The 25,704-nt window shown below is 37.6% G+C and overlaps 1 protein-coding gene across 1 annotated transcript in view; it reads right to left on the bottom strand.

The window, feature by feature from the left end:
• Window positions 1-25,704, bottom strand: part of ARHGAP28 (Rho GTPase activating protein 28) — a 189,430-nt gene that overhangs the window by 41,791 nt on the left and 121,935 nt on the right. The window contains exons 4-9 of the mRNA XM_049770195.1: window positions 21,602-21,694; window positions 14,742-14,834; window positions 8,089-8,178; window positions 5,051-5,135; window positions 2,112-2,254; window positions 88-253 (exon numbers count right to left, since the gene is read on the bottom strand). Coding sequence (XP_049626152.1) covers window positions 88-253; window positions 2,112-2,254; window positions 5,051-5,135; window positions 8,089-8,178; window positions 14,742-14,834; window positions 21,602-21,694 — 670 coding nt within the window. The remainder of the gene's footprint in view (window positions 1-87; window positions 254-2,111; window positions 2,255-5,050; window positions 5,136-8,088; window positions 8,179-14,741; window positions 14,835-21,601; window positions 21,695-25,704) is intronic.

Below are 25,704 nucleotides of genomic sequence, written 5' to 3'. Positions count from 1 at the left end.
CAGAAAAGCATCTCAAAAGTCAAAAAATACATCTCACTCCAATGTCGTAAAGAGTTAAGATCCTCAGAAATCCCTCTGTTTAATTACCTCGTCCCTTTACTTTCTCTGTTTTGCTTCTTTTCAGTTGAATTCCAAAAGCATCAAAAAAAGCTGTCAGTTCAATCAAAGAGAGATGGCGGATTTTCTTCATGTCTTCAATGGACAGGTCTCCTGCTTCAGTTAGGCCAAATCTGGTTTTCTGAACAATAAATTTCTGAAATACATATTGAAGACATTACCTTTTTATGGCTTAGGAAAATTATAATGCTTTCAAATGTGTCATGTGGGTATTCTAAATCAGTATTTCAAAATATACTGGTTGTAGAAATCTCTTAGGTACATACTACATTACAAAAGGAGTATGAACATGAATTTTTAGAACATTTATAGAAAACCGCTATTCTAAATAGTGATGCAATAGTCATTTGAGGTATACTATAACATTGCTGTCACAACCATGCAAACAGGTTTTTATTTTTTAAGGAAAAATGTAATGAACAACATGCATCCCAAATGCCACATGGAATGCACTAGCCATAGGCATATGAGAGAAACAAAATACTTAACAGTCTCAGGGTATGTGGTTATGTGCTAAAACACATGCCTTAAATGTGTGAAGCCTTGGGTTTTTAAAGAGACAGGGATGAAGGGAAAGAAAGAAGAAAGGGAAATAGGGAGAGAGGAGAAGGGAGGAGAGGAGAGGTGAGAAGAGGAAAGGAATAAGAAAAGAATAGAAAAGCAAACAAGAGACATTTCTATGAAAGAATTCAACGAATCATTTCTTTTTGGGCTCTCAGTCCTTTAATCAGAGAGTATTTCTCTCCTGCAAATGATAAGAAACTAATATCTCAACTATAACTGATAGCACATGCTTGCTTAAAAATCAAATTGATCTGACTGCAAATGATATTTTATTTTTACATTGTCAGATCAAACTCAGTGCCTCACACATGCAAGAAAAGTGCTCTACTACTAAGTTACACTCCAGGCTCTCAATTATAAATATTCTTAAAAGTGAAAAGCAGGGAGTCTAGGAGAGAGCTCTTGAGAGCTTAAGAACAGGTGCTATTATGTTCAGAGTCCTGATTTTGATTCTTTGCATCTCATGATACCTCCTATATCACCCGTGGTTGTACCTTACAATTAAAATTCTAGATCATAGGAGGCACCATCTACTATCAAAGTTCTTGCTCATTCTCTCCCCTTCTACTGAGAGTGAAGTACAGGGGAAGGGTCTGAACACCTACAGCAAGGACTCCTCTTGTTTATATGATCCATTTATTTAGTTTTAACATGGTCTCAACTTAGTTCATTCAACTTTGAGTCCTGGTCAGCACAGATACTAACAAACTGCTCACAAAAGTATTAATGAAGTAGCAGGTAGCTCCATGTCATAAAGTTCCAGAGAAGGTTGTATATGAAGAATCCTAGACAATAATTGCCCACTCATCATAATATTATACATTAATTTTAGGTACAGCAGACAAGTATTTGCCTTGCAAATGGTTTAACCTTCAGTATACCAAGTGGTCCCCCAAATCCACCGGGAATGCTGAACCAGGAGGAAGCCCTGAATACTATTGGGTGTTGCCCCCAAATCAAATAAACCATAAACCCATAATTCTTGTATTGGCTTTGTGTCTAAGTTCCTTTTATTTTGACGAGGATATGTGATTTATTTAGACTCAAGTAGGTATAAAGTTATTCTGAATCAATTTGTAAGAAAAGGAAGGAAAAGCACTTCATTGTGCTTGAAAGTATACAAGCAACAAGGAAATCAAATTTTATGAATAACACAGTTTTTTAGCATGCACCTTATGTCTCTTCAACCAGAGCTGCCAGGACAGTCAGCCAGGCTGTGTACTGCACAACACATGGTAACTCTGTGTGATGTAGTAACAATACCTTCTCCTTAGCACATACAAACCTTCTTTCTCTATTCTTTCCTTTCATCCTTCCATCTTCCCCCCACTGCCCATTTCTTCCCTCCTTCCCTCCCTTCCTTCCTAAACCTAATTAACCCTATGGAGGCATTAAAGGAAGTTACTGAGATAATAAAGGTTTCCACTTACAGTTGAAGCATAATCTTCTTTTTTAAAATCAGTTTTCTTAAATTTGCTTTTTTTAGGAGCCTCTGTAACAATTTCTGAATAAGACACTTCAAACGACAACTCTTCAGTTTCTGGTGAAATGGTCTTTTCCAGATAATCAACATCTAAAAAAAAAACAACAAATATGTAGACTTAAAATAAAATACTTCATTAACCAATACTATTAACTAAAAAAATAAATACAAAATATTTATACCATAATATATAATATATATCTGTATTAGGATATTTATATTCAAGGGAAAGCATTGGACCAAGCCAGAGGTTTCAGGTAAGCCAATGTGTTATCAACATACTTCCATAAAAATAAATTTCTAGAGTCATTATTCAAACATTTCATTTGATATATCTTCCATTTCTGATGTTTATATCTCATAAAATACACTGAGAACTTCTAGTGGAGAAACTACAAATGAGGAAATTTCATACATTCTTAGAGATTTAACTGTTGCTGCTACTGTAAAAGCAGAAACTAAATATGGAGAAGAAAAAGTCCTCAATAGGATCCCTGGTTACTTCCATGCCCCTTCCCACAAACTGCCAGATACTTATCAAGTACTATGAGCAGAAGGAGAGAGTGGAGAAGAAAGAAAAATGAGAAATAATGGGAGATAGGAGCCAAGGAGACTGAAGAACAGAAACTAAAGAAAGGACAGAACTAAATATCCAAGCTAGAGTCAACAACAATGAAATCATGAGATCCAAATTTAACAACAGATCTTAAAAATGGGTCTGTTATGATGGTAGGATGGATGGGATATGGTAGTATGGGATGGACTTTGGGAATATTGATGGAGGGAGGTTGACACTGGTGGGGAAATTGGTGCTGAAACATTGCATGTCTAAAACCCAACTCTGAATAACTTTGTAAATCACAATGCTTTATATGAATGAATGAATGAATGAATGAATAAAATATTGTTCCAAATTCAATCTGGACTTCACTGCTAAATTTGCTGATGTGAATTAATACAAATTAAGATTTGGCATTGTTTGGCTGATCTATAAAAACAAGTAATTGGCAAGTAATGACTCACATAATGTTTTCCTCAAGGTACTTAGAAATAAAGACAGATTCCTTGATCAAAAACAAATGACTCTATAAATCATTTCAGTAATCCTAAACTATGATTTACAAGTAAGAGTTTAGCTTACCATCTTGTTGTAAGACCTCATAAATATTTTCACCTTTGTCAAAATAAATTTTTTTTTTACTTTCGGGGGAGAGCGTGAGCGCAGACCCCCACTACCACAAATTATGCAGTCGAGTTAATCAAATGAGAGCTCATTTCCTTTACCCTCTTTATAGACAATGAAAGACAACAAAGAAGCAAAGCACACAAATAAGAAGGTATCAAATTAATCTTACATTAGAAGTAAATTACAGAAATTTAAAATTTTAAATACAGATTTTGAAGCACCAAATAATAATATTGATCAAAAACACAATAAGTGGCTATAGTAATAACTTAGAAAATTAATCTTACATTAGAAGTAAAATACAGAAATTTAAAATTTTAAATACAGATTTTGAAGCACCAAATAATATTGATCAAAAACACAATAAGAGGAATATTAATTGTCCAATAATGTTCTAGCTTCTTAAAAACTTACAGGATAATACTTTGGAGAATGTGAATATATAGGCTGATGATTCAATCTACCCAACACTCATTGTAGACATTTATCTTTCAGTGGCACGATATGAACTGAATAATGGTATGGTAACAAATTAAATGATGAAGAGTAAATTCTGGCAAATGTATTCCTTTTACTTCTGGTATCAGCTTTACTAAGATAGAGTCCAAATATTACTCAATTCATCCATTTCAAGAGTACAAATTTAGGCCTGAGAGACAGTACAGCACATAGGGTATTTGCCTTTTATCTGTCTAACCCAAGCTTGATCTCTGGTACCCCATGTTGTCCTTGGAACACTGCCAGGAGTGATTCCTGAATGCAGAGCCAGAAGTTAGTACTGAGCAGAGCTGTTTGCAGCTACAAAAAACTGGGGGGTAGAAGATGTGTGAAGCCTTAAATATTAGTCCCAGCACAGAGTAGGAAGGGAGGGAGGGAGGAAGGGGGGAAGGAAGGGAGGGAGGGACGAAGAGTGAAGGGAAAATCAACGAGTTTTTATATAATCACAGGGCTGTACAATCATTGCACTTTTCAAACACATTCATCACCCTGCCATTATATAATTTTGGAACAAATGCTGAAAGTAGAGGGATGTGTTCTATATGAGAAAGTCATGCACAGTTAGGAAAACCTTTTGGAGAATCACATACATGAGATTCAAAGGGCCAATTTTGCAATTTCATACTGTGTATCACATTTGCCTTTCAAATGAAAGATGCCCAGTTAAAAGTTAATCCCGTTAGTTGGTGTGCTGTTATCAGCATCACTGAGAGTGTTGAAGTGGTTTACTTCAGCTGTTTGTTTTTTTTTTTTTAACAGATACCACTTAAGAAAGAGGTCCTAGTTAAAGACATGGCCAAGTAAGTAGCTTCTATGTGACAGTAGTGGGGCAGAAGTGAAAGCACAGCGGGAGGGTGTTTGCTTTGCACATGACTGACTCAGGACTAGCCTGGAGTTTAAGCCCCAGCATCCCATATGGTCCCCAGTGCCTGCCAGAAACAATTTCTGAGCACAGAGTCAGGAGTAACATCTAAGCATTGCTGGGTGTGCCCCCCCCCCACCCCCCAAAATGGCAATGTTAGAAAAAAAAGATTAGCTTTCAGTTTGGCTTATTTAATTTTGTTTGTTGAGGCAGAATGGGATGTTTGGAGGAGTATGAAAGGAATGGGTACTGGAGTGAAAGAGTCAAAATGGGGAGCTAAAAACTTATATTTTGCTTTTAGTACTTTGCTAATCATAATGCATGCTACTATGCCACTTACCCTTCACTGCTCTCTGAATGCACTGTTCATGGTCTGCTGATCCATTGGAATAAACTGGCACATCTGGAATGGTCTCAAGTATGGACTGTGAAACATGGGAAGGTGAATACAAAACATTTTACCATAAGAACATAATCTATTTTGCACTTTTCTCAAAAATTAAAATTTTTGGTGAAAAATCGGATTTCCAGTTATTGTTTAATTCAGACCTGTACAGCTGATGTGGGTTTCTTAAAAGAGAACTATACAAAGGTCTAAATAACTATGTCTTTTTAGATATCAAGATTTCTATTGCTCATACCTTAAGCTTTAGAAATTACAACACTTATATCACATAGCTCTAAAATTAAAGGCTCTTCATCTTGATGAATTTGGTCAAATATTTTGGCCTAGAGCTCTAAGTGATGGCATAATTAAACAACTAATAACATAGATGTTAGAGCATGCAGGCTGAACTACTTAGATCTATCATTTTTAGTAAGTTTCTGAAACTTTCTATTCCTTAAATTACTGATGCATAAAATGAAAATAACAAAACCTACTTTAAAGAATAGTTATGAGGGGCCGGGCGGTGGCGCTAAAGGTAAGGTGCCTGCCTTGCCTGCGCTAGCCTCGGACGGACCGCGGTTCGATTCCCCGGCGTCCCATATGGTCCCCCAAGCCAGGAGCGACTTCTGAGCGCATAGCCAGGAGTAACCCCTGAGCGTCACCGGGTGTGGCCCAAAAAACCAAAAAAAAAAGAATAGTTATGAATTTAATGACTTAGGTTGTGTAAGCCATCCAGAATAACTAGCATAAAGTATGTACTATTTGAGGGCTATTTACTAATATATTTATAAAGTAATTTATTCACTGAAAAATACAAAAGATAACTACCATATAACTACTTTATATTTCTTTTCCTACTAATTCATATTTTTAATTTTCTTCACTTAGATGCACTCTCTTTTCATATTATTAGACATTGATCATCTTAGAGAGTTCTGTGAAGCAAATTACTCCTTGAAGTGAATTTCTGCTGAGGCTAAGAAAGTACTACTAAAATTTTGCCACATTCTTCTACTTCTAGCAATATTTCTAATGTGGAGTTATCATCTGTGAGGGTGAAAATTAACAACTGCAACCTAAGTAAGTCTCATTTGGAGTCTGTTCTCTCTCTCTTTTTTTTTACCCCTTTATTATTTGCTCCTAATGGCCTAAGTGAGTATAAGAGATAGCATGGAGGTAAAGCGTTTGCCTTTCATGCAAGAGGTCATCGGTTCAAATCCCAGCGTCCCATATGGTCCCCTGTGCCTGCCAGGAGCAATTTCTGAGCATGGAGCCAGGAGTAACCCCTGAGCACTGCCGGGTGTGACCCAAAAACCACAAAAAAAAAAAAAAAATTATATAATCGGTATTTCCTTTCTTATATTTCAAAGGAGATGACACATTTTTGGATCACTAATTTTATACACTAATTGTGTGAAGAGCTGATGAATATAAAACTAGTAAAAGCCAATTACTAAAACTGGTGAAAAGATAAAAAATACTAAAAGGGGGCCAGAGTGATAGCACAGCAGTAAGGGCATTTGCCTTGTATGCGACTGACCCAGGATGGACTCTCAGTGTCCCAAATGGTCCCCTGAGCCAAAAGCAATTTCTGAGCGAATAGCCAGAAGTAACCTTTGAGTGTCACAGGGTGTGGGTCCCCTCTAAAAAATACTAGAAGGTCTATGTCCATATTGTTAATTGTCATTTGAATTTTTGGTGACTAAAAACTAACATCAAAATAAGAATAAGTCATGCACTTATAAAAAAGTATGTGGACAATTTTTCAGTGGTTTTCTTGAAATTTTCAACAAAGGCTTCCTGAAACTTTAAAATAACTTGTCTATGAGAGAGATACTCCAAAAAATTTAAACGACATTTATTTAGAGAATGAAAAATAATGATTTGGGATGCTTAAATCTGACATGCAAATTTTGTAATCAATAAAGTAGAGAAGAGTCCATTTGCTCTCTTGGGTTAGCTGGTTGTTAGCTCACTCACTGCCAGTAGCAGTCCTAGAGCACATAGCTGAGAAAGTGGCCCTGCATTTACTGGATGTGTCTCAAAACCAAAACAAACAAACAGACAGACAAAATCAGGCCTGCTTATTGTGAGATTTAGGAGATGTCACTAAGTCAGATATTGTAAGTCACCCTTAACTTATCTATGTGATATCCTGTAATATATTGCTATCACTCATTATAAAAGCCACTCATATTATTTTTTGCATAAGAACAAAACAACCATAAGCAGAAATCTAAAAATATAACAGACAAGCTCATATGTACAAAGCTGATAGCATTATCTTCACAAACAATAGGGATATCCTGGAATTGTGTCATGCTTGCAAATGTCAACTATCCAACATCTCCAACTGGACAAGGGATGAAAAATTACTGTCCTGGAACATCTGGATGAACTCCACTCCCCCATCTGCTTGTCTGATATGCCACTGGCACCAGCTTGTCTTTAGATAACTGCTGTCTTATCTAACAGAATCTCTTACTATCAGACTATATCTGTCAGGGTATTGCATAGAGACACCAGAGGAGGTAGGGAGAAAAAAAAAAGTACAAAATCTTTATTTACTGGCAAGTGAATGAACTTGTTCAAAGTAATGGGGTTGTTTGGGTAATTCCTAGAGAGTTAAGGCTGGAAATATAGTTAACTGAGCACATTCAGTGTCACTATTAAAGTTCTTAAATTTACTCTATGTATAAGTGAGTTAAGGCAGATCATACATATAAACGCAGCTAAGATAGATAAACAAAATTAACACAGTTTCTTAGCAGTGACAGAAGTTAACAACTTTGAATTCTGGATGTAATGCTACTGATTTCTGGAGTCCGTCTGAATTCAAATCTAGTCAGACCTCATTTTGAATCCCATTCTTCCTAATTATTACCCAGCTAGTGCCTGAAATTTATGCTCAAGATTTTAACTTTTATTTTAAAAACATTTCTTCATTTTGCCCCATGCTTGCTCTTTTATCCTGACATGCAGTGACTTACCACAGCACCATTCCTGGGAACTGCAAAACTCCCTTTTTCCTTCTGGGACCCATGTGATAGGGAACTATTGTTGGAAGAAGTATCATCTGGCTAAACAGAGAAAGAAAAATAACACACTTGGTTAGACAGATACTTTTGTGTTCGTATATTCTGTGTTCACATAGCTATATATTTGTGGTGATATATGAAGTTTTTACTTCTTTGACATTTATAATTAGGTGAATAATATGTTCCCTTAAATGCCTGGATTTCTGATAAGCATTATATTCTGTGGCAGATCTCTCTCTTATCTGTCCAAAATTTCAATTTCCCTAACAAAATTTTGGTTATGTCTCAGGGAAACAAATATTAAACCCAGAAACTTGCTTTACAGGCTTTGCAACAGTCATCAGGTGGCACCTGGGCCAACAGGCTAAGTGTGATTTTTTACCAACAATGCTACAAGAAAGGGTCAGTCTTTTCTGCTCTTTTTAGTGAATTGAGGTGGAAGAGAGATATTTAACTGTCAGCTTGTTTTCTTACTGTTAGTTTCTTGTACTAGCTCTTTTATTTGTCCTGGACTGATATTAGCTTCCAGAAAGACCACAGACGACAGACTAGGGCTTCCATGCATTTTGCTTAAACAAGGATGATTCTAATGGGAGGGATGATAGAGATAAGAGATCAAATATGGTTGGGTTTGTGTTATGAAGCACCATGTAGGTGCCCTATCAGATTTAAAACACTTAAGCTTCTTTATGAAAATAAGAACAGTTCCTATTTTTCAATCCCATGCAGCCAAAAAAAAAATTCAACTGATCTAGTTTCTTGAACATATTCTGTAAATCCCTTTAACCTTTGCTAGAATTAAGGGACAATACTACTAATAATTGTTTCATTCATTAAGTTGTAACTAAGCTATTTTTGCTTTAGTTTTCATAGCTTCATGAAACTTAAGACATTTTCTTCCTCATTGAATGAAACTTATTACCAAATTGAATATATTTGATACTTAAGAAGGTATATTCTACTACTGGAGACATAGCACTAGGGTACAGATGATTGCCTTACATGAGGTCAAATTCAATTCGATCCTAGTACGCCACATATGGTACCCCAGGTACCATCAGAAATGATACCTGAAAATAGAATCAGGTGTAAGTCCTGAGTACCATCAGTTGTGAACCACAACAAATAAAATATAAGAACTTGAACAAAAAAACTATATCAAGATAGTACGCTGACAAATATCTCTCTCACCATCTCAACTTACTGAAAAGGGCAGAAAAATATTCATTCCTACTGCATGTATGTTGTGTCAGGGATCAAACACAGATCATTCATGCAAGACATATGCTCTCACACTGAGTTATATACCCAAACCCCCAAAACACATTTCTAAATGAACTGATTTTTTTTGAGGGAAGGAAATAATTGGGCCACACATGGGGATGCTCAGGATTTACTCCTGGTTCTATGCTCAGAGGTCACTCCTGGTAGTGCTTGGTGGAATATAGGTATTGCTAAGGGATCAAACAAGAGAACCAGGCTTTACTGAAAGCAAAGATAAACAATCTCTTTGAACAGATTTTTTAACAGAAATAGAATGTACCAGAGGTTTTGGTAAAATAAAAACCTCCATCTAAAAGCAGCATAAAAGAAAAAGTTTGAAGAGAGTAAAGAAAAACAAAGAACATATAATGTAAATGAATAGGAAAGGTTCACAAATAATAAAATGTTTATAAAATTACAGTTAATTTTACAAATCTACATTAAGTAGACAGTTCCAGAGCTGGAGAGATAGCATGGAGGTAGGGCATTTGCCTTGCATGCAGAAGGACAGCGGTTCGAATCCTGGCATCCCATATGGTCCCCCGAGCCTGCCAGGAGCAATTTTTGAGCGTAGAGCCAGGAGGAACTCCTGAGTACTTCCGGGTGTAACCCCCAAACCAAAACCAACCAACCAAACAAAAACAAAGTAGACAGTTCCTAAATATAACTCTAGAAAATACTAAAATAAACTAGTTGTCTTGTGAGAAGTTCCTAGTGTGAGTGTGTAGTCCAGGTCCATGTTTCTCAGTTTTAATCTGACTGTGGTCTCCTTCCAGTCCTGTTTCCTTCTTGTGGTTCCCTGCCCTCGTAGTGAATCTCTCACCAGGCTTCCCAATCATGTGATTTTTATCTATGGCCTCAAAAATATTCTGGGGTTCCACAGGACTTACAAGGTCTTAATAGAGAAATGCTGATCTGGAGGACAGCTTCCCTCAGGAAGCCACAGAGGCATGGACACATGTAGAAGAGAGACTATGTTCAGGACCCCAAGTCCAATGCTGCAACCACTAAACCCCCCAACTCCCACGTTACTTTCCTTACTAGCTCAAAGGAAAGATATGCATTTCTAAACAAAGCATCTCAGAGAAAAGTAGAGCGAGGGTTTAACCTGAGAGAAAAAACTAGACTGAACCAAGTTTGCCAAGATGAACATCAGTGCTGATCATTATCGGCTTTTACCTTCATTTTAATACTAAAAATCATGCCCAGGGTAGAGTTTGAACATGCTAATAGACAGGAGTCCTGAAAAAATTCATGTTCTATTTACTGAGCTTGTGAACTCAACTTCTTGTATGCTCTCCTGAAATGTCATTCCATTTCCACCTCTGCCCCTTCCAAATGACCCTGGTCACGACCTCTGTCTGGTGCTAATTTCCTCAAGCAAAAGCTTATAAGCATTAATAACTTCAGTTGAAATCTCTCAGTGTCCTTGTGCCCCTTTCTGTATGCTGAGGGTCAAAGAATCAAGAGTATAACACTTGTTTAGAATAAAATTAAATCTCCTTTTTCTGAAAGTAATAAATCAGAGTTCTTCATCTACTCTACTGGTCTTGTATTTGGGCCTAGTGTGACTGGGATACCTGCTTCTCTATACACCCTGAACTTAAGTACACTCACCACTGTCCAGTCACTACAATAACACATAAGAAGCAATATAGATGCTTAGGGAAACTCTACCTACCTATCCAAGTACAGAGAAAACATACAATTTATTTTTAATAAAATAAACAACTTTTATAGTAAATGTCTATATATCCAACTATAACCCAACTGTATCCAAATATATTTAGAATAATTTATTACAATATACAACAACTTATTACATTAATCAATTCAAAAAACTATTTAAAGGATCAGAATAGTTCAGTGGCTGAGAGCACCTGCCTTGCAAATATATGGTGTCATGAGTTCCAATCCCCTGTAGGCCACATGTGTGAGCACATCTGGCAGTTCTGCTGGCTGATGCTGACACCACAAACAATTTTCCAGTTTTCTGGGGTCACAATACAAAAAAAGGGGCACAGGTCCTAATAAGCCCTGGAACTAAAGAGGTTGTGTATGCCATAATCTTGATAAGCACATGTGTGAGCACCACAACCATGGTGTGTACCTCAACTTCAAAGTGTACACCCTAGGGCTGGAGTAATAGCACAGTAGTAGGACATTTGCCTTACATGCAGTTGACCTGGGATCTACCAATCCCTGGTGATCCGGGTTCAACCTCTGACATACCAAGTGATTTCCCGTGCCTACCAGGAGCTATTTTCCGGCGCAGAGCCAGGAATAACCCCCAAATCCCCCATAAAAGTGGACACCTTGGGAAACGGCATGTGCAAGTACCACAACCAGAGTGTATATCTTGGTGAGTTGTCCAGGCTGCTGTGTGGGCACTAGAGCCTGAATGAAAACTGCCATCATTTCAACTACAGAAAATGACATCCACCACCACAACAATGAAGAAGGGGCAGGAAGAAGTAATAGTTTAGAACAACTGATCAGGGCATATTCTGTAACTGTCCAGAGATACCTTCTGCCTTTCCACTTGCATTTCCCTGAATAGAGTCTTCAGAAAATCATCTCCCTCTTTTTTTTTTTTTTTTTGGTTTTTGGGCCACACCCAGCGGTGCTCAGGCGTTACTCCTGACTGTCTGCTCAGAAATAGCTCCTGGCAGGCACGGGGGACCATATGGGACACCGGGATTCAAACCAACCACCTTTGGTCCTGGATCGGCTGCTTGCAAGGCAAACGCCACTGTGCTATCTCTCCGGGTCATCTCCCTCTCTTGTGGTAACAGCTTCTAACTCACAGAACAGCAGGGAAGCAAATGGGAGCAGTATAGGAAAGACTCGGGACCACAGTCTTTGGAAGACATTCTCCCCAATGGAAGGCAAAAGCTGGACACGGAAGCTACTTGGTACCTCCCAGTGGGACACGTGCCTTTCCCTGGCCAGCTGTGCACATCAGACAAACACTTAATTGTGTACATGACTTATTACTATAAGTTCTCAAAACTGATATGTTCCTGCTACAATATTTTAACATTTGGAAAATAGCTAAAATATAAATCACACTAAATATGTAGAGTTAATACTGAAAATACAGGGGATGGGGGAAGATATTTACATGGAAGCTTATAATTTTTTTTTTGGTGGGTTGACTGCATGTTTTATATGTGGAAGGCTTAGATTTCTGATACTTGATGTAAACTTGAGAGTAGCTTCTGACTATAAGTGTGTGTGGCCCAAACATGCCCCACCCCACCAACCAAAGAAAAAGTAAGTCCTGAGCACCAATAGGTGTGGCTCTCAAACAAACAAAACAAAACAAACAGAAAATTTTCTTGGAAAAAATAGGATTTCAGATTTACAAGAGTGAGTAAGGCTAAATAAAAAAAAATACAACCAGGAACAAAAAAAAAAGTATAAAAAACATACAGTTGAAGAGATGTAGGGCACAGAGAAAAGAGACTTAAATGAGAGAAAATTAGGAAACACTGAAATTTAATACAAGCTTTGCAATCACTAATTAATATGTAAGAGAAAGAGGGCAAAGAAATAAGGGAAAAGAAAGCACTGAGCATCCCAGCAAGAATAGACTGTTAATAACTTAAAACAGAATAGGAGACAATGTGTTGAAACTAGAGAAGTTGTCAGGTAAAAAGCTCTCACTGAGCTTTCATCTCACCATGAAAAATGAAAAGTAAGGTCTCCCATAATAACATGTATTTAAAAGATTTTAAATAGTGGAAAACCTTATTAGAGTGAATTAAGATTTAGGCAACTAAAACAGAAAAGGAGAGAACCCTACCAATAATGTTCAGAGTGCATCATTTATTAACAAATCAAGAGAAAAATCTATTGCACAGATTTTCCAGCCAAACAAAAGCTTTCAGTGAATAACAAACCATTACTTTGAACAAGTTGCTAACAGAAACATCAATCTGACATCCAGAGTTTGCTAACCACCTTGTAAGTATAAGAACTAAACCCACATGCTCAGGTGGTAGCATGAAAGACAAATGAACTTCAAGTCTTGAAAGACTTCAGAGACACCCCTCAATACCAAAACCAGAAGAGCATGAATATTGATGAGTTCTGACAAATGTAAAGACCTTTGAAGCTATAACATCATAGTCAAGACAAAACCCAAAGGGAGCACTGCCCAAATGTTCTGCATAAGTGCTATCATGTATCACTTCTTCCTACTCTTCCTTGCCCCTAGGTTCTCAGAACTAAAGGCTAACCTTATCACTAAAGGTTAGTTAACATTTTTGATTTTTGAAAATTTTGTATGAATTGATTTCTCGGCCATGCTCAGAGGTGTTCAGAGCTTATTCCTGGCTCTATGCGTAGGAATCACTCTTGGTAAGGGTTGGGACTCATATGGGGTGCTGGAGATAAAAATCCAGGTCGGCCATGTGCCAGGCAGGTGGCTTAACCCCTACATTATTTTACTAAATCCTTGGTTTTATATATTTTTCAGATATTTGGGGGAGGGGTAATACAATGGGGGTAGGACCTGGCTTCTTTACGATGGCATAATTATCTTTTTGTTTTGTTTTGGTTTGGTTTTTGGGTCGTACCCAGCAGCACTCAGAGGTTACTCCTGGCTCTATGCTCAGAAATCACCCCTGGCTGGCTTGAGGGACCATATGGGATGCCGGCCTTCGAACCACTGTCCTTGTGCATGTTCCTTCAAAGTAAATCTTCCCACCACCACCATAGTAAGGAAGTACTCATCAGGAATTGTGAGTTTGTTTTACGTTTTTATATGCATATAGAAATTGTGAGAGAACTACAAAAGAGAAAAAACAAAATGGAAAATAGATTACATAACATCAAGGGAGGAAAAAAGATAGCAAGTAGAAATACGTGAAAAATGCTAGGGACAAAGCAAATTTTGGCATTTGTAAACTGTGCGCTATTCCACTTTCCAGAATCAGTGGCTATAGGGAAAGAGAAATTGGGGAGGGTGGGAATATACAGAGCCTAAACTGGGCCAACAACAGACAATCTGATATTTTTGCTACTCCACAAAGCAGACTTGTGGCTCTATAGATTCAATACTCTTATAATAATTATTTTAAAATAAAAACCAAAATGCCTACAACAATTTGTTTTCAGAATATGACTTTTTTTAGAGCATAGTTATTTGTGAATTTGACTTCTAAACTTAAGTTCATCTGCTGTTGAATGTTTTCCTTATAAACAAAGTAAAGGTAATGGGTATATCAACAACTGTGGTCATCAAGCTACCTAAATAATACTGCACTGTTTTCAAAACTTCACATGATGATCAAGAGATGGATTCTTTTATTCAAAATTGTTCTGCTCTAACTTACCAAAGACCCACTGGTTTTGATAATTCTTGGCTGTTCTTTGTTCTCCTGAGTACAACCCAACTGAGCAGTATGATTTTCAGCTGTATCACCTGGCTAAAGAGAGAAATAGAAGTCATTTCTATCCAGGCTTATCTTTCCCCATATAATTGTTTATTCAATTATACATTGCATTAGAATCTGTAAAAATGCACCGTCATGTGGATATATCAGAGCTAATGACTAATGTGCAATAGTAATAACATTGACCCAATTTGCCCATAATTACATTGATCTCTGTATGTCTTGTACAATAATAGAAATCTGTCTTGAAAGCAGACACCACTCACTGCTTGCCAAAAACTCACTTTTCTTTTCATATTATAGATATAATAATTTTGCTTCAAAATGTGTGTCTAACTAAAGAATATGAGTGCAATAACATAAAGATTATATTCAATAATCATTTCTTCAGAGTGAAATTCTAGTTTATGGAATATCCAGGAAGGCTAATGCTTTCTTTTTAATAAGGATGAAATGAACTGGCTTATGCTTTTTCCACAACATGGAAACAGTACCTATGAGGTTCAGATATCCTACAAGCATGAAATAATAGTATGAATTCTAGGGGGGGCAGAATGCGGGAAAAATGGAATTTGATAGGTTCATAGTAGGAATATCCGCCATACTAGCGTAAGTTTCTTTTTTTTTTTTTCTTTTTTGGTATTTGGGTCACACCCGGCAGTGCTCAGGGATTACTCCTGGCTTTTTGCCAGGCTCGGGGAACCATATGGGATGCTGGGATTTGAACCACTGACCTTCTGCATGCAAGGCAAACACCCAACCTCCATGCTATCTCTCTGGCCCCTAGTTTCTTATTTTGTAAAGAAAATAAACCTATAATTGTCTAAGTTATGTAACTAATAAAACTATATTACTTTAAAATCAACTTGCTAAGTACAATAAGCAATGATTCATATAGCAGTAGTCAGGATTTTAATCATGAATTAAAAGATACATTATATTGACTATCTGACAAGAGACCTATTACTAAAAATATTTCACTCAGATTAATGAGTATTGAAAAAACTAATTTAATTATGCATAAGATATATTTGAAAACTATTCTGATAATTAAGAACTAAACTGTAGGTCTAAGAATTTTAGTAGAATTTCTGAAACAATGACACTCCACCAAAAAATTCTATCCTATTATTGGGGCAACTGGATAATAATGAAACTACATTTTTGCATGAGACTGTTACTCTTCATCTTATTTTCCATTTTCTTTTTTTTTTAATAATTTTTATTTTGACCAAAGTGGATTACAAATCTTTCACAGTAATATTAGGTACATAGTGACATTAAATCAGGGGCATTCCCACCACCAATGTTGTCCTCCCTCCACCTCTGTCCCCAGCATGCATCCCATATCCCACTCCTTTGACCGCCAGGCTGCTAGTATAAGTGGTCCCCTCTGTATCTAGCTTGTTGTAGATTGGGTGTTGATTCTGTTGTTGTTGGCTTTGGATTTGGTGTTTAGGTCTGATCATTTTTTATTTCTACTCAATATTCATACAACTGTTTGGTCTTGGTACCCTCCATTGTTTCCCCCTCAATTTATAAGGCAGAACATGATGGTTCAAGTTATGTGGTTCTGTTTAAAGGGAAAAAAAGGGAGGGGGGGTTTGCAAAACTTAAATAAGCAAAAAAGGGAGGAGTCCTTCTGTAGGCTATAAATATCAATTTAAGAGAAGAAAGGGAAAAGGAAGAAAAACATAACAACAATAAAAAAAAAACAAAAAGCACCACAGCAATAAAGAATACAACAAACAATAACCAGGGCTTTTTGGGCCATACCCGGTGATGCTAAGGGGTTACTCCTGGCTATGCACTCAGAAATCGCTCCTGGCTTGGGAGACCATATAGGACACCAGAGGATCGAACCGTGGTCTGTCCTAGGTTAGCACTTGCAAGGTAAATGCCCTACTGCTTGCACCACCACTCCGGCCCCTTATTTTTCATTTTCTTACACTTTCTCAGAAACTATAGAATTTATATACATGAGAGAAAAACATTTATTTTGAAGTGAGAATAATGCTGAAACTTCAAACAAGAAACAGTTGGCCAGATGAAGAATTGAAAGTGCCACCCTCCCAATACTCAAAATTAGAGAAATAGTTTATGCTTTTAAGAATAGAAGAAAAAAAACTGAGAGATAGTACAGTGCTTGCTTTGTCTGCGACAGACTGATATCCCCTGCCATTCCATATGATCCTCTTAGTTTGCCAGGAATGATTCCTGAGTGCAGAGCCAGGGGTAAGCCCTGAGAATCGCTAAGTATGTCCCCAAAAGAATAGGCAAATAAGTTGCACTAGAAACCAACAAAAGCTTCAATCAAAAACAATGATAATGTAGATGTATGGCATATCTAAACTACAGAGAAAACGATACTGTATCTATAAAAATCACTTTTTAAAATGTCCCTTTCAAGAAGGCAAGCTGGGAGGTGAGTAGTAACCTGAGGACAGTGGTGGAAGAAAGTAGGCGATTTTGATAGGATTGGAGCAGAGTGTGCCTAAAACTCAACTAAGAATAACTGTTAGTCACAGTGCTTAAATTCCTTTTCATTTTCTTTGGTTTGGGGGCAATACTCAGAGGTGCTCAGGGGTTAATCCTGACTCTGAAACACACAGAAATTATTCCTGGCAGGCTCGGGGGACCATATGGGATGCCAAGGATAGAACCTAGGTCGGGTGCATGCAAGGCAAACATACTACCCACTGTGCTGCAGCTCTGTCCCACCGTGCCTAAATTTCTAGTAATTTTTAAAGTAGGTATATTAAAGTACTTTTAGATTTTATAAAAAAAGGTTCCAAAAATAAAACAGGTCAGAAAGGTATGGAAATTCTTGGGAAAGTGAAATTAAGTAGTTTAATTTATGATTGTAGAGAAATCTCAGTCTAAAATGGCATAAGACAATCTTGCTGACAAGGGCCCCACCAACAATAAAGAGAAGGGGATAGGCAGGGGAATATTAAACAAATAAATAACAACTAATTTATAGCCACTCACTATAAAACTTAGAATTAGAAACCTATAAAATGAAGTGGAAAAAAACTCTAGTATGTAAAACAGAAAATGCCATTGGCAATTAAACAATTGCAGAGTTATGAGTTTAATTCAAACTGAAAAACCAGGAACATCTTTCAAGATTTTCAACAAAAGCTCAGTGATCATTATGATAAAAAAATTAAAATTCCATGTTTGGTGACTGTTGAGGTCTCTAACAAGAAAGAGAAACCCCAAAAGCTTCTGAAAATATAAAAATAAGCACCAATACTCAATATTCTTAGATGCGCCAATCTCTGGCAAATAGAAAGGTAAGGAATAGCAAATAAGTGAGTTCTCCCCACTCTGCTTCTTCATATATGGTCCTACAGTCAAACAATCCTTCCTTTCCAGATAACTTAGAGTCGTTGCTTATCACTGAGGAAGGTGTTTCAGTTCCTCAGCAAACGATGCGATTATTTACACAAACTTATGTATGTGATCCTGTGGCAACCAGAAGCACTTCATCTGTTGACATCTCAGAGATGGCCTTTCACAGACTCTGGTTGTTCATTCTTTTCTCAAGTGTATACCGTGTGGGCCCAAGTGATGATGCTCGGTATCCTCCACTCCTGGGAGGTGAAAATAGCTGTCAATCTCTGTCTACTGCTGGAGATGTGTGTTTTTACACCCCATGATTTAGGCATGCTAAGGACTCCACAGCTGGTCCACCATTTAAAAATACTCCAGTGTCTACTCTGACTAAGGGGAGAACTGTGGTGCTGTGAGGTGGAAGAATAAAAAGCAAGCAAAAAAAACCTCAGATAAATTGAAAAGTAGTTTTATAAGAATGTCTGCACTGGATTAACACCTAAAACCAAACACCTGCTATTATGTCAATAAAGGGAAGGTTGCTGGCTAGATGAAGTTAATACATTAAGGAAAATATAATTAAGGGGGATATGGGATGGGGATTACAAAAAAAACTTGGAACAGGACTGTTCACAGCCCTGCTGATGATAATCTAACTCTAGGTCTCAATCTACCTCAGGCAGCAGATAGTCACCAGAACACAATCTGATCTGTAACTGACAGAATCTGCAAACCTCTACATCCAAACAAACCATCAGAATTTTGGAGAGGGCCAGAAGTTAGCCTGTACTGGAACACACATAAGATTCAGATAGCACAATCCAAGTAAAATACTTGTACAATGAAAAGAAATTGTATAGGAAGTAGACAACTTAATCCTGACTACCATCCTGAGCACTGTTTTGAGGATGGAACTTATTTATCTATTCTCAAAGAATCCCATCTACCATATACTTGAGTAAGTATAAGCCAATCCCCCCACCTAATTTTACCCCATAAACTGGGAAAACTTAGTGACTTGTGTATAAGCCAAGATGAAAAATGCAGCAGCCACTGGTAAATTCCAAAAATAAAAATATATACCCAGGAGCTGGAGAGATAGCACAGCGACAGGGCATTTGCCTTGAATGCAGATGGTCCAAGATGAACAGTGGTTCAAATCCTGGCATCCCATATGGTCCTCCATGCCTCTAGGCTCCATCACCAGGAGCAATTTCTGAGCACAGAGCCAGGAATTAACCCCTGAGCACTACTCGGTGTAACCCAAAAACCAAATATATACCTAAAACAATTGCAATAATTGAGGAATCAGTAGGTTAAATGTTTTTCAATATTTATTGCTAAAAAAACCTGTAAACTAGCAACAATAACTTTAAATAAAGTGCAAAAAACCATAGCTTAACAGGTAATCAACCTAAATCACAAAGGTTAAAATCCTTCAAAACGGGATTCCTCCTCCTTATCATCTGTATATCCAAGTAGAGCTTCAGTTGTATCTAATTGTGAGGGTATCAGCATAGAAATTGTCATCATCTGTACACGGAATCTATTATGCTGAGTGAAATAAGTCAGAGAGAGAGAGAAAAATGCAGAATGGTCTCACTCATCTATGGGTTTTAAGAAAAATGAAAGACATTCTTGCAATAATAATTTTCAGACACAAAAGAGAAAAGAGCTGGAAGTTCCAGCTCACCTCAGGAAGCTCACCACAAAGAGTGATGAGTTTAGTTATAGAAATAACTACATTTTGAACTGTCCTAATAATGAGAATGTATGAGGGAAATTGAGAACCTGTTTAGAGTACAGGCGGGGGTCGGGTGGGGAGGAGGGAGACTTGGGACATTGGTGATGGGAATGTTGCACTGGTGATAGGTGGTGTTCTTTATATGACTGAAACCCAAACACAATCATGTATGTAATCAAGGTGTTTAAATAAAAAAAATTTAAAAAAATTAAAAAAAAAAGAAATTGTCATCATCACTGAGTTTGCAGATAACATCATACTGCTGTCGGTCTCATATAAAGCACAGAATATTGTGGGTTAAATAGTTCAGTGGCATCCAGTTCAGTTCAGTGGCATCCAGTTCAGTTCAGCAGCTCAGCCTCGACTTGTGGACTGAGCTGAAGCACTGCCCCTCCAGCAGACAGCAAAAGACGACTGGAGACTACATACATTTGGTTCGGTGAGCACACACCAAATCAAATAACCTGTATGACGCGAGTATAAGCCAAGTTTGGTTTTTTTGGCACAAATTTTGTGCCAATATACTCAAGTATAAACGGTATGTCTTTGAGAATGGACAAATAAGTAGAGCTGAAGAGAAGAAAATATAAGTAAGAATAATAGAAGAGAGGCTGGAGTAATAGAACAGTAGGTAGGGCATTTAGCTTGCATGCAGCCAACCCTGGACTAACCCAAGTTTGATCCCCAGCATCCCATATGGTCCCCTGAGAGTGATTTCTAATTGTAGAGCGAGGAGTAACCCCTGAGCACCAATGGGTGTGCCTTCCCCAAAATAAGAATAATAGAAGAGGGCCCGGAGAGATAGCACAGCGGTGTTTGCCTTGCAAGCAGCCGATCCAGGACCTAAGGTGGTTGGTTCAAATCCCAGTGTCCCATATGGTCCCCCGTGCCTGCCAGGAGCTATTTCTGAGCAGACAGCCAGGAGTAACCCCTGAGCATCACCGGGTGTGGCTCAAAAACCAAAAAAAAAAAAAAAAAAAAAAAAAGAATAATAGAAGAAAGTCACATACTGTAAATGTTCTACTTCCATAAGTACAAATGGAGGCAGATATCTCCACCCTCAGCTGTAATCTTATGGCCTTCTATATATCTTGTTCAGAGAACAATGCTTCAAGCTTCATGCCAAACAGTATAGATCATGAGTGGCATAGGAATCACTATTATTATTATTATTATTATTATTATTATTATTATTATTACTTTGGTTTTTGGGTCACACCCGGCAGCGCTCAGGGGTTACTTCTGGCTCTATGCTCAGAAATTGTCCCTGATAGGCTTGGAGGACCATATGGGATGCCAGAATTTGAACCACCAATCTTCTGCATGCAAGGCAAATGCCTTACATCCATGCTATCTCTCTGGCCCCCATTTTTATTATTGACTCTAGTTACTATGTAATTTTTTCACATTTATAAGGTAAGTAGTCTCCCTCTCAGCCCCTAAGTTTCTTTCTTTTTTTTTTTTTTTTTTGGTTTTTGGGCCACACCCGGTAACGCTCAGGGGTTACTCCTGGCTATGCGCTCAGAAGTTGCTCCTGGCTTGGGGGACCATATGGGACACCGGGGGATCGAACCGCGGTCCGTCCAAGGCTAGCGCAGGCAAGGCAGGCGCACCTTACCTTTAGCGCCACCGCCCGGCCCCAGCCCCTAAGTTTCTTTGACTCTCTACAATAAATAGTTTTATAACCTTAATCTTGATTCCTCTTGCTTTATCTTACCAGTTGACCATTTCTGCAGGAAATAGTTGGTGTCACTTCTTCATCCAGGGTTTCATCCAAAGGAGAAGGTGGACTACAACAAACATCATCTGGCTATGAAGAAAAATGAAAATGTATTTTCATTCAGATGTAGTTTCCCAAATGCCATCTGCATTCATTCAGGTATTATACGCATATGTATATTCACACAGAATCATGGAGATAACATTGTTGTTCATAGATTACTGTATTTAGCCAATCCTGAGATCCCATTGTGATTCCAGCAAGATGGTCTTTGTTGGATATTAAGGCAGGCCTCCCCCAAAATGAAATAAAGTAACTTTAAGTAACAAGTATAGAAGCACTGTAATATTCCTTTATCCTTGTATGTAGGACACAGATTCTCAATATGAATCCCAATCTCCCATGAAACTTCTTCCTGGAAAGGAAGCATATTATCTTCAGAAATAAGGTACTTAATAATTATACAATGGAACACTATGCAGCTGTTAGAAAAAATGAAGTCAGAAAATCTGCTTGTACATGGATGGATATGGAGATTATGCTGAATGAAATGAGTAAGAGGGAGGGGTAGACATAGAATGATATCACTTACTTGTGGCATATAAGAAAAATAAAGATAACATGATAATATACAGGGATTAGGACTGGGATGATCAGTCCATAGTAAGAAGCTTGCCATAAAGAGAGGTGAGTGAAGTTAAGGTAGAGAAGGGTCCACTATGACTATGATAATTGGAACTGAACACACTGAACAAAAACTGGGTTCTTAAAGGAAATAAAAAGATATCCTTGGTATCCCTTCATTAACAGCAGTGCAAGTCACAGTGTCAAAAAGGAAAGAAATAGAAATAGACAGATAGATATAGATAGATGATAGATATAGAGAAAGAGAGAGAGAGAGAGAAAGAAAGAGAGAGAAGGAAAATGCCTATCGCAGAGGTAGGTTGGGGTGGGGTGTGGTGGAGAAAAACTCCAAATGGGGACGCTGGTAGTGGAGACCTGGTGAAGGGTAATGTATATTCTATAACAGAAACTCATTCATGAATAAATCTGTAACCACAGTGTTAAATAAAGTAATTATATATATAAGGTACTTGGAGAGTCCAAGAGGCTACATGGTAAACTATGCTATTTCTTGCCAAATTAAAAATTTTGTAACCCCAGACCTTCATTTCTTTTCAATTCTTCTTTGTTTAAACAGGCATACATTCTAATTGCTTTACGGGGTCCTTATCTTTAGTTAGAATATTTTATATCAATTAAACTATTGGATGAATCAAAATAACATAAGAAGAAGGAAAACATCTTTGTGCTCTCTCTCTCCATGGAAGATATCATCCACTGTTTACCAGAACCTAAAAGATTGTCTTACAATTATGGTCTTCATCCCCATCCTCCCTGGAACTCCTTTGTGTTACACACACACACACACACACACACACACACACACACACACACACACACACACACACACACACACACACTCCATGGGCTATCTTGCAGCTAAGGGTGTTCCAATAATGTTTCTGGGCAACAAGTAATTGGGACCATACTGAGTCAGAGCTCTAGATAATTATGGTCAAAAGGACAGATTCAATTACTACATGTTCAGTGACTGCCAGTAATGTGGATGTGGTCAGCCAACAATACGCCTTCCAACTTGGAAGTAGAAGCATGAAAGCCACATAGAAAGTGTAAATGAAAAAACAAACAAACAAACATCTACTTTGAGCTTTTTAAAGAGAAAAAAATTCATAGCTACATAAAACATGATTTACTAGGTTTTCTGTTGAGAGATGAGAGGGAAAGAAAAAGAGAGAGAGCAATAGAGAGAAACAGAGACAATGAATTAAGATTATTTTAAAAAAACTATAATAAACTGAGAGACAGTACTGGTAGAGTTGGAGAACGTAAACTTCATCCATGTACTGTTGATGGAAATATCATACTGGTTTGCCTTCTTCCATATAGAAAATATGGAGATCTTTAAAAAAAATCATCACTCCTATGTTTATTACAACACTTAGTATAAAAGCAAAGATATTAAAACAATCCAAATGCCAACTATAACTACAGACTAATGGATCAAAAAGTTGTGGCATATAAACACCAGGGCTGAGGAATTGAGCTCCAACTCTGACTCCAACTCTGATTCCAACTCCAGATACCCAAAATTTCCTCCGACTCGACTCCTCAACCCTCACTCCCACTCCATATCCATGATATACACAATGAAATACTATGAAGTTGTAAGAAAGGAAACTAACATGCAACTTGGTGCTAGGCCTTGGATAGGGCCTTTGCCTTGCACACAGCTGACCAGGGGTCGATCCCTGACATCCTATATGGTCCCGAGTCTGCCAAAAGTGATTTCTGAGTGCAGGGCCAGGACTAACTTCTAAGCACTGCTGGGTGTGGCCCAAAATAAAACAAACTAACAAAAAACTATGCAATTTGCAGCAGTGTGGGTGGAACTAGGATATCACACTGTGTGAAGTTGATTAAAGGTAAAGGACAGATACAGAATGAGCTCTCTGACATTGGGAACTTAAAGATATACAGGAAGGCAATATATATGAAACATTGAGCCACAAGGTCACCCACAGAATGGGAGAATCTATTCACCCATACCCATCAGATAAGGGCCTAATATCAAAAATATACAAGGCACTGACAGAACTTAACAAGAAAAAAAAAATCTAACCCCATCAAAATATGGGGAGAAGAAATGAATAGAAACTTCCTCAAAGAAGAAATACAGATGGCAAAAAGACACATGAAAAAATGCTCCATATCACTAATCTTCAGGGAGATGATTCAAAGCAACAATGAGGTACCATCTCATGCCACAGCGACTGGCATACATCACAAAAAACAAGAACAATTAGTGCTGGTGGGGATGTGGGGAGAAAGGAACCCTCATTCACTGATAGTGGGAATGCTTTCTAGTCCAGCCTTTAATGAAAACAATATGAAGACTCCTCAAAAATCTTAAAATTGAGTTCCCTATGAACCAGCTAGGGATATACCTAAGAATACAAAAACAATACAAAAATGCCTTCTGCACACCTATATTCATTGCAGTGCTATTTACAATGGCCAGAATCTGGAAACAACCTGGATGCTCAACAACAGATGAGTTGCTAAAGAAACGGTGGTACATATACACAATGGAATACTATGCAGCTGTCATAAAAAATGAAGTCATGAAATTTTCCTATACAAGGATGGACATGAAAACTATTATGCTCAATGAAATGAGTCAGAGGGAGAGAGACAGACGAATAGCCCCACAGATGAGTAGCTGTGGGATTTAAGAAAAGTAAAAGACAGTAATGGTAATAATAACCAGAGACAATTTAGATGAGGACAGGAAGGACTGGTCCATGATATGAAGTTTACCACAAAGAGTGGTGAGTGCAGTTAGAGAAATAACTACACTAACAGCTATTATGACAATGGTAGTGAGTGAGAAATAGAATGCCTGACTCAATTACAATCAGTGGGTGGGGAGTAGGAAGATAGGGGACATTGGTGGTGGGAAGATTGACTGGTGAAAGGGGGAGTGTTCTTTTTAATGACTAAAACCCAACTACAAACATGTTTGTAATCATGGTACTTAAGTAAATATATTATAAAAAAAGAAAGAATTTGGGCAGTGGCAGCTTCAATGAATAAATGAGTCTTGACAAGGAAAAAAACAGTGAGCCACAAAACGAGGTGTATGAAGGTGTATGTATATTGAAAGGGAGAGTTGGGTATACTGGTGAAAGGAGTGCTGAAATTATATGCATGTGAAGCCATCATTAAGAGGATTTCAAATCATAGCACCTAAATCATTAAAGAAAAATAATAAAAATAGCAGGCTTTGACTTTAGGCAGGTAATCAAAACAAAAGTCCAACCTTTGATTAGCTAATATATTATGAATTTGAAACTGAAGTAAATTAACTATACTTTTCAGATAAGTTACATAAGAGAATATGTGATTTATATCTCCTGGATACTGAAAAAAAGCATTTGATCACTGGGTTTCTATCCATGATGAGTAACACTGCAGAACCTGTGTTAGGCATCTAGAATATTAATATTTATGATTTA

Source organism: Suncus etruscus, chromosome 3, assembly GCF_024139225.1.
Source record: "Suncus etruscus isolate mSunEtr1 chromosome 3, mSunEtr1.pri.cur, whole genome shotgun sequence".
Lineage (NCBI taxonomy): Eukaryota > Metazoa > Chordata > Mammalia > Eulipotyphla > Soricidae > Suncus > Suncus etruscus.
Note: the sequence above shows the minus strand (reverse complement) of the source record. Positions and strands in the feature narration are given on the sequence as shown.